This window comes from Cannabis sativa, chromosome 8 (genome assembly GCF_029168945.1).
Source record: "Cannabis sativa cultivar Pink pepper isolate KNU-18-1 chromosome 8, ASM2916894v1, whole genome shotgun sequence".
In the NCBI taxonomy this organism is placed as follows: domain Eukaryota; kingdom Viridiplantae; phylum Streptophyta; class Magnoliopsida; order Rosales; family Cannabaceae; genus Cannabis; species Cannabis sativa.
Genome location: NC_083608.1, coordinates 24,966,848 through 24,977,667, shown reverse-complemented (window position 1 = coordinate 24,977,667; position 10,820 = coordinate 24,966,848). Strand labels below are relative to the sequence as shown.

At 32.5% G+C, this 10,820-nt stretch overlaps 1 protein-coding gene across 1 annotated transcript; it reads right to left on the bottom strand.

Annotated features, from left to right (window-relative positions):
* Positions 1-510: 510 nt before the first annotated feature.
* LOC115699470 (stomatal closure-related actin-binding protein 3) lies at positions 511-8,296 on the bottom strand. Its single transcript, XM_030626897.2, has 13 exons — positions 7,948-8,296; positions 6,458-6,757; positions 6,165-6,293; positions 5,358-5,450; positions 5,046-5,192; positions 4,169-4,237; positions 3,857-3,940; positions 3,056-3,236; positions 2,719-2,835; positions 2,524-2,582; positions 1,614-1,748; positions 1,088-1,237; positions 511-786 (listed from the first exon to the last, which is right to left on the bottom strand). The coding sequence occupies exons 2-13, from the start codon at positions 6,737-6,739 to the stop codon at positions 754-756; spliced, it is 1,479 nt and encodes a 492-aa protein (XP_030482757.1). The 5' UTR covers positions 6,740-6,757; positions 7,948-8,296; the 3' UTR covers positions 511-753.
* Between the last annotated feature and the right edge of the window lie 2,524 nt (positions 8,297-10,820).

Genomic DNA, 10,820 nt, shown 5'->3' with positions numbered 1-10,820 from the left:
TTATTTCGATTAGTTGTGTCCTAACTAAACTACTATAAATAGACATTCAACAAACAACAGAACAGGATGAGATCAAGTTGGGGTGAGGGTAATACACAAAGAAGAATGAGAGCTAAAGTGAGATGAATTCTCTTCAAGATTGAGGTGTTACAAGACTGTTTATTTTTCGAATTTTGACAGCCTTTTGTGAGCTCAATTCAGTTACTGGTGTGAACTGAAGCACCATTAGTGTACTTTGTGTTCTTGATTTTCAATTGTTGTAAGTTGTAATCTTTGTCATTTATCAATAAAGTTAATACAGCCAATAGAGCTGTTTCTACCTGGGGATTAGGTCCAAGTTTTATCCAAAACTTGTGACTGAACCTCGTTAATTCTTGCTGTCATTTTACATTTTCTGGTTTTCTGGTTTAATGTTCTAAGCCTATTTCTTCTTGCATTGTGTTCTTGTTTTGTGCTTGAGTGCACAACAATTCACGTCAAGATAATAATAATAATTAGAGAGCGAGAGAATTGCAATCAGCCACAAAGAACAAATTAATTATAAATATTCATTACAACGGATGATTAGGCAAAACAAAAAAAATGCCTAAAACACAACCATGATTAGTGGAAAAACACCCAATCAATATAGCATACCACGCTATTAATCTTTTTCTTTATCAATGCAGACACACATGCATACATATTAATAATCACACTGTAACAAAACCTGAGTTTACACACATTTGAAAAAACTGTCAGTTAGATTTGCTTCTATACTTGATCATCTGGACCAGCAAGCATGACCTGTCATTGAAAATATTGATTAAGATGCCTAAGAAGATGAAGATATATAGACTATGTAAAATCATTTCACTAAAGATATAAAAGCCTTAAATATTGAATCATCTTATTTCTTCCCTTTCATAAAATGAAATTATAAAAGAAGGTTATCATGTTTCTAAGTGTGACAAACATCAGAGTAGTTAGGCAGATCAGATGATTACTTAAAAATGGAAAAATCCATGACTCTCCAAATGGGAACCGTTTAGAACCAACTATGTAATGACCAAAGTCTCTAGTTGAATAAAAACAAGAAGTTACTTACATTGCAGTCAAAAGCATATTTTCTGGCAAGCGTAATAGCTGCATTCCTATCCCGTTCGGATTCAAATGTTAACATGAATGAGAGCCCCTTTCTCGCTTGCCAAAACAATGTTCTTGCTGCAGTATTACTTTCACCTCTGTAGCCGCATAACTTAATACCAGAATAAAGAAATATGTGAGATTCAGTGAAAACAATATCATTACACCATGCTACAAAGTATCACTTTAACTGAATGGGTAAAGGCTTGAAAGGGAATAATTTCTATCTAGTGATGAAATATCTTAAAAAAAAGGTTCGAGAGAACAGGGTCAAAGAAAAAAGAATAATACAATTTCCTTGCATATTCGCCAATTCACTTTCTTCGGTTCAACTTTGTGTGAATCACTTTAAGAACTATACATGGTATCAGAATGCAGAATGCAGAATGCAGAATGCACTAAGCGACCAAGCACATCATAAACTAGTTTCACCATTCCCAGTCCAATTATTTGTTGACTAAATGTTACACCTTGACCTCAAAATATACCTGCATTGTTGCAGAATAAATTTCTCTAGCCTTTGTAATCCACCCTCTTGAAAGCTTCATTCTCATCTTTCCAACATGAAATACATGTACAGAATTCGATGAATAGTTTTGCCCATTCATTTGGGAAATGGTAACCTACAAAAACAAATGTCGGGTTAGACAAAAATTGAATCCTTATGCATACACCCAGGGTTGGCCAAACATCCATCTCTATTTTGTCAATACCTGCATATAATTTTCTACGACAAATGAACATAATTGTTTTTATGCTAGCATTGTAGATCATATTCATTGTTTTTCTCTTTTTCACAAAGATTACGCTATAACCCTCTATGTTACCGTCTTCCGCACAACCTCCAAGCAACAGCTGATAAATTAGCAATCACTTGTTGTAAACAAACCAGTGAAAATCTTGGGCTTTCATAATCAGGTTGGAAGATTATTTCATGGGAGCAGAAGGTAGTGTTCTAATCGATGAAAGGACATCAAAATCTTTCAATGAGTAAAATTTTGTCTGTCAACACACTTAATTTGATTATTAATGATTGTTCAGTCACTTTCTCCAAAAGTTTAACATCCCACTTTAGTTTGTGTCCCGCTGATTCCTGATTAATGCATATGAATAATCACTAAGTATACATATAGTGTCCAAGTGTGGACCAGCAGAGTTACAGCATATTGTTGTTTAGAGTTCAATTAAATATGTACGAAGGATAATCAGAAAGACAATCTTTTCAAAGTGATTGGAGAACGGTTCAGCATCAAAAGCATAATCAAGGCGGGCTGTCTCTGTAGTTGATTGAATAGACGCAGGAAGCAAATTCAGAAGTTTCAACTTCATTATGGGAAAAAAAAAGATCTTGAAGTAGTAAACATAACTGCAAGCAATAAGAAAGACGTAGAATCTTACACTAAATTCAGTATTTGACTTTTTCGTAAGTGTCTCTATGTAACTTCCAAGTCCCACAGCTGTAAAAAGTAACAAAGTTAGACCTTCTGTCCACTTCTCTCTTAGTATCAGTGTGGATATTGGCATGAATTGAAACTACAAGTATGGACTTAAAACTAATAATTTAGACCAGATGAAAACAATTTGAGAGCTGACCAGAATCGACAGGACCAGCAGTCATTACTGAGACTTTTTGCCCATTTGAAATGATGTCTGCTTGTAAGATTCTTCCAACATCTAAGGGTTCAGGAGCATACATTGGTTTATTGGCACCTAGTGAAGAACATTGAACAAATTAGTTTACTCATCTATAAGACAACATTATACTTCAATAGAGATTCATAATAATAAAAACATAGGAAAGAATGTGCAAAGATAAACATGTTAGACAACTATGTAGTTCTAATAGTAGAATTGGATTAGTCAAGAACAGATTGTACAGCTATGATAATTAAAAGTCAAACCAGAAAGTAAATGTTGAAAGTTTGCTTGCCTAAGATAATTTCATCTCTGCTGCATTCTAAAGATACACGATACCACTGGATTGAACATTTTGAAAGCTGTGGAGCATCATCCGAGCAAATCTGGATTCTAAGACAGGAGCCCAGGATTCCCCCACCATCTAGACCATATAAACGAGTTTTGTTCTCCTCTGCCCTCTTGCTTAATGCCAGCTGATAATAATGGCAACTCTTCAAAATCAAGCTTATATAACTTCAATGTATTTTGTTGTAACAAACTAACTAGTTTAAACTACTTAAAAGGTCAATGAATGTCACTAGAGACATTAAGAATGCATGAAAAAGGGGGGTGAATAAATGACAATGCCACAGACTCAAAACCAAAAACTTATTCACAATGTTTAATTAACAACTCCTTGTCCCAAAGATGCTAAAAACATAGTATGTGAAAGTCCAAGAAATAAATATTGGTTATCTTTTACAAGGTTAAAACGAAATATTGGATAAAATATGCTTGAAACAGTTAAAACTGAGATACTATCAATTTTTGCAAATGAAGACATCCTAACCAACATTTACTACCTAGATCTAGTTTAGGCATAAATATTGTTTTTTAAAGTGAAGGAAATAAATATTATTATATTTTGGCGTAAACCAAAACATTTATGTTTTGGCATAGAAATATTTATAATTAAGTTTCGGCAATAGCATAATCCCACATTGATTAATCAGTGAATGAAGAATTAAAAAAAAAAAGTTAAGGCAACGGCTACTCCAATCTGAACATAAACCTAAGAAAGTCATAAAAAAAGTTATCTGTAGAGAACACATACCTCTTTTTGAAGCTTGACAGAAAATATAAATTTCTCCCTAATTTGAGTTCGTAGTGCACGAAGTTCGTGTTCCATCTCCATCACCTGCAAGCATTAAACATTTCCTAAAGTTCAAAATGTCAATTTAACCATAATTATGTTTTCAAAATTTTCTTTTATACCCATGCACAACATACATATATTTACAAAAATATCGAAGTAGGAACAGCTGTATAAAATATTTAAATCAGTCAATTGATAAAGGTTAAACCCGCTCACAGTGCATCACATAAACCAGTGGGAAAAAATATAGTTAAGAAAACCAAACTGCACCTTGATTGGCTGGTGCAACAATTTAATTCTTCTAGCTTCCTGAACCTCCTCAACTAGATCCTCAACATCCTGAAAATATATATGATCAAAACAGATACTGTGAATAATTCGTGTAGTAAATAACTAGATTAAGTATACATGGTTGATATTCTGCCCCACTATTTGATCAATGATATTTAGAACATAATTCTTATGGAAAACTCTACACTGAACAGATGTTCAAATTGCAGAAAACCATTATAAGACTTCACACTTGAAACAACCGTTTCTGGCCCCTAAAATTTAGAAGTGGGTTATTATCACTGTCAGACTGAAAACAACAATCTAAAGCACAGTAGCATTTAGGTGACATTTTGTATGTACAATGGTTCATTCCACCTCTCTTACTTCATAGGCTAAATGTATCGTGATAGAAGAGCATTGAGAGTTTGGACAACTGTTGCTTAAAATCTTATACATTTATCAGTATTTATTGTAAGAATTGTTTTGACATTGCTCCTTCATGAAACTTGAAAATAATTCATAAAATTAAAGGAGAAAAATTGGTTTAGGATTATTTTATTTTATGTTTCAGTTGCAAAAATGTTAAAACAAAAGCAAGAAAATTTGGAAGTGCTAGTGACAAAAAATAAATAAATAAATAAAAAATATAGGCATAAAGATGACATGGTGACCACATTCAGCAATGCAAAATAAAGTGGAATGTCAAATTAACAAACAGACATACATGTACACGTTAAGACGTGCATATTTGTGTCTGTGAGCACATGTAGGTGGGTGGGGCTACTAGTTGATCCAATGACATCCATTCGCATTTATACGCAGGAAAATAAGTAGAAATATAAAGAGAGAAAATTGATTGTAAAAAGGATCTTACAGGAGCCTGATTCTTAGAAGCTTGTGAAACTCTTGCTTGCTCGTCGAGTGCCTCTCCAATTCTCTGAACTACAGCCCGTGCACTCTCAATTTCAGCACAAGCAAAAGATTTTTCTTGGTTAACCAACTTCTTAGCATCTTCAGAGGCCTGTCGATTGATAACAGAAAACAAATCAAACAATGATACAGGACATCAAAATGCCTAGGATTATTTAAGGCATTCCAAAGTTGCTACCGAAGAAAAAAAATTAAAAAACATTCTTATAAAAGTGAAATAAATGTCTGTGCACAAATTTAAGACACCACTAACAACCTGCTTTAGGAAGTTTGCTAGCTTTTTCACTTCGAACTTCTCCTGGATTAATTCTCCCTCATTTTGTGTCAACTTAACAGCTAAAGCTTCAACCTGTATGAAAATTTGAGTTGAGAAGAATCATAACAATAGAAAGTGTACATTTCAGACTGTAACATAACAAGTTACGTCATTCACAATACATATAAAGCTACATTATTAATAAATAAATCATGCATAGAAAAATTTATGTGGTGAATGCAGATATATATAACAAGTCAACTTATTTGTAGAGCAATATCATTGGCACAGAAGTGGATTCTTTAGTTTTTCTAACAAAAAAGACTTCCAGAAATATAATACAGTAGTTTTAAAGTGAAAAATCTATATAATACAGCAAGAAGTGAGTAATATCTACATTGGCATTTGGCACAGTAGTTGTTTAAAGAGATCTGTCTAACAAAATGGACTTCCAGGAATATAACACAATAGTTTCAAGGTGAAAAATCTTTATAAGACAGCAAGAAAATGGGTAATATCTACACTGAAAGGAAAGGAAGAAATAACACAATTAACAAGAAACTAAAGTTACAAATCAAAGCTTCTTCACGTATCCTGAACCTGAACCTTAAAAAGCAATTGTACAGCTGTCTGTTCAAGATCAAGCAGTTTACATTATCTGCAACTGCTAAATTAGTTTGGGCGATAACAATAGTAAAATATGGTGGCACTGAACATATCCACAAATTGTGAAAAAGAATTTCATTTAAAACGGCAATAAACAAAAGTAAACAATCAATAAAACCCTTATAAATACTGGGGACAGACCATAGAAATAGCTGTCTCCACATCCTCTTTGTTACGCCCCGCCATACGACCTCTTAGATGTTCCAGTGCATCTCTGAGCTTCTTCAATAGAACATGTCCCTCCAATGAGGCAACTTCTCTAAGTTTTGCCTAAATTTCACATAGGAAGCACAAAGAATAATTGTCACCCACCATCTTAAAGATTCATGATCTTCCAAAATAAATGAGAGAATGATGAAATAAATGGATCAAATGTAATTAATAACTTATGCAATAGTACTAGTTTTGTCAAAGAAAAAATTATAAAGCCAGACCTCTTCAGATAATTTAGCAGCAGCTGTCAAGTTCTTGTCAAATTTACAAGCAAGATCACGAACTGAGAGACGTTTGCACTGCTCTGAGAGCTGAGTAGTTTCCTCTTCAATAACCTCCTTCAAAGATGGACCATTGTTGTCCTCCTTTGGCTCTTCCAGAATCTGATTATCAGCTCCTAGCTTGTACTTTGGAAAGTGATTGGTTGCAAAACTCACATCAGCAGATACTGGAAGAACTGGCCCCATCTCAATTGCTTCAACTTCAGGAGTTACCTTCGTCATTGGGTCAGATTGTATTTTCTGTACAGACAAGGAAATCAACAATATACTTTATGTTCAAAAGAAGTAGGATTTGATACAATCATACAGACTCTCCATATTGGCATGAGCTTCAATTATCAAATTAGAACTATGAATGTTAGATTTTTCAAAACCTCAATCCGGGAGATTAAACAACACCACGCCTAGATATTAATGCATAAAACATGTGTGCTTGTTCACAGACCACTGATCAATCACAAATTCTTTCATACAAAACATTAAGCAAATTTTCATCTAATGTGAATGAAAACATTAGGAATAGGAATAGAGATGAAAAGTGTCTCACATAATTGGTTGATGAATTACTAATGAATCAGCCAATCAGGAAATGGCATAGTCTTTAAAAATGATTTGTTAACAAATTTGTATATAATTCGTCAAATCATGCACCTTTTCTTCCCTACTTACACCAACAAAATCAATTGAGTTGGTTGGATCCAACCTATTCTTGAACTAACCAAATCATACATTCCTTTTACCAAATAAATAAATAATACACCAAGCACTGCACTTAATATGTTATAGGGAACTTGGATCTTGGATCTGTAAAACCATTATTAAAGTCTTAAGTTACCAAAAAAGAAGAGAGCTTTTCTCATTACAAACTATCCACTCTCAAAGTTTTGAAAAAGAAAAATGAGGAAACTTTACTAGATGATCATGTGATACCCCAAAGAGTAAATCCATCAAAGAACAGAGTCTTATACATACCCCAATTGCAGAAAAGAGCCAACTGCATGTATATATGTGGTGAATGAAGCTAGAATTAGGTTAACCATCTAAAATAAGCAAGAGAATACTCTTACAACACATTGTGAATGTATCCCAGTTCTCAATGTTGTATCAACTACTAACCATACGAAACTAAATTTCAGAAGAATATTAACCCACATTTTAAAGTTTTTCTATACAGCAAAACAATATACTAACCAAGAGAAAAATTATGAAAAGTACAAATACACCAAAAATACTAAAGCTAATTTTTCACCACATCTAAAGGCAACAAAAAAAACGAAGAAAAGAAACATGCAAAAACATCAAGCACTCATCAGTCCATGTAGCTCAGTTCCTTAAAAGCTTCAAGCTTTGATGCATTGTGTAAATGGTGAAGAAAACCCTTTTGAACAAAACAAAAACTGAAAATAATCAAATGTGAAAATCACACTTACAGAAAATTAACAGAATATCTGACCACAAATACAGAAGCTTTTGTTAATGCTGATCCATACCAAAGCTCAAGAGATTCATCTCCAAACAATCTTCTTTTTTTCTATAAGAGAGAGTTAGGAAGAAGGAGGAGAAGACTGAAGAAGAACCTAACAAGGTATTGTTTGGTTTGGTAGCTTAGAGTGCTTTATGAAAAGGAAAAAAGAAAACAGAAAAAGAAAAAGGCTATATAAGAGTTGTGAAGTGTGTCCATGCCTGACCTCTCTGTCTCCTGTCCAAACAACTTGAATGAATTTATTTTTCTTTGTTCTTCTCTCTCTTATGAATGATATTCTATGCTCTGAGGAAAAAGTCACAAAGAAATAATAATAGTAAGAAAGTAAAGAGAAAAGTGAAAGCCTGCATGCTCACGCGCCGGTCCCGCCACCTTCTCTTACGTACCCTCTCACTTGGGTCGGGTCCCACTTTAGGGTCAGTCAGTCATATGGAGCATCTGATGAGTTTGAGAGCCTTCATCACAATCAATGGCGCGTGGGAGATGTGACACTCATGAATGTGTTTGGTTCAAGGATGTTTCCGTAAATGAACCACAGTCATTCTTTTTTCTTAAAAACAATATTAAATATTTGAGAACTTTTGTGGTGTTTTCCCGTTAAAACTTAATTCGAGATTTTTTTTAGTATAATGCATGAGAAGCCTTTACGTACCGTAAGAGTATCAATTTTTTTACTCTATCATTTAAAATATTTTTACATATTTATTTGTATGAAAAATTTACATACAAAATATAAAAATTCAAAAATATTACTCATATACTTTTATAAAGTTACTCATACATTTTTATCTTTGATTTGATTTTATTTTATGTTGGAAAAGTTCTCATAATAAAAGAGAATAAGAGGATTACTATTAAAATACTCAAAATATTAGGGTTGTAAAAAAAATTCGTAAATCGCCCAAACCAAATAATCCGCCCAAACCAAATTGAAAAAACCGATAAAAATTACAAACCAAAATAACCCGAAAAAAATTACAAGCCGCTCAATCTGTTAATTGGGCGGGTTGAAAATAGGTCCAACCCGCCCAATTAAACCGACCAACCCAATTTTGTACCTTTAATTTTTTTTTTAACTTTTTAGTTTTTATTATATATAACATAAATGATTAAATATATAATAATATAAAGTTATATACTTAATTATTAGTTTTAAAGTCATATATATGGTGTTGTACTTTGGTGGAATGTGATATTTTTAATTTATCTTTTTAATTTTTATTAATTTTGACTTTGAAACTAAAAAAAAAAAAATTAGCCAGTTTGGGCGGTTAACCCGTCCAAACCGTTGGTCGGTTTATAGAATTTTTTTTTTTAAATTGGGCGGGTTGCACTTAAATTTTAGCAACCTGAACTTTAGATTAGGTTAGAAAATATATAGGATAAATCGTCCAAACCGACCGATGTACAGCCCTACAAAATACAAATAAAAATATTTCATCAAGATTACAAGAAAGCTAGAGAAAAAGAAAAAGAAAAATAACACACAAAAAACTTGACCAAGGCTCAAAGACCTTTGTCCTAAAAGTCATTTCCTCCCTCATATGGACACTTAGGGAAACTCTAGAAATACTCTTAAGGATTTATCTAGCCTAGCTCATATGCTCAGCCTAGTATCTAAGGATGAGAATATCCTCACAAGGTTCTAACCATAAAAAATGATTTAAACTAGATCTTAGAAGTGAACAATATGGCCTTTATTTATAGAGTTTTTACTCTCATATGAACATAATGGCCACCATAAAGCCCTTGGATGTTACCAATCATAAATTGAGCGTTTATAGTATTAATTGGGTGATTTGGAGGAGTTTTGGGCTATTATAAAGACTCTCAAACTTTCAAAAACGTATGCAATTGTATGCTGAAAAAAACTATACTAGTTACTAGTAACTATTTTTTCAGCTTTGGCCAATTCTTCTCCAAAGTTTTTCAAATCATTCCCACTTGATTTTGAATCATTTATACACCTTATAAATAAATAAATCAAGTCTCCAACAATAATATTTTCAATAGCTATCATTCATTCACATTCACATTCATAAACAATTAGTAACATCTTTTACTAATTTAAGAGTGAAAAAGAGGTAAGAGTTATATATTCAAGTGGTCATCAATTTAAAGAATTTGCAACTCTTATTTTGTGATCATTCTACACATTGTAACTCCATAATGTATGTTATAATTTGACAAAATTAATACTTTGTCACACTTAATTATTTAATCTAAATATTATATTATATAAAATAATATAACATTTCACTTATACTAATACTTCTTACACATATTTTATTTTATTTTCTCTCATTTTGTATCATTTTTTTTTTCAATTTTATTTTATTTTTCATTGTAGCTTTCTATTTGAAAACTTCTCCCACGATCAAAACCATTTTTAATCCAAAAAAGAAAAACAAATTTCGTCTATCTTCCTCAATTGCCTTCCTCCATCTTCTGACCACGTTTTTTGAAATTTTTTTCTTCTTTTTTTTTTATTCTATAAATGGTCATTACTTGGTCTTCATCTTCCCTATCACCATTGCTAAAAAAATCTTCAAAAATGGGTGTTAAATCTCTTGCCAACAAATCTAAAGGCAAACGGCCCGTTATTAAAGATGATGATTTAGACTTTGTCCCGCCTACCAAAAAAAGTGATGGTCGCCCTGTTAAGAAGAAATCGAAAGTTAATGTTGCTGAAAATATTTCCCTCCCTAAAGTTAAGAAAGAACCAAGTTGATGAGCACCTGAAGGTTTCTTTCTAGTTTCTTTATAGTTTTGTCCTAACATTGTCCTAAATTTTCTTATTACTAATTTTTTTTAGGAGGT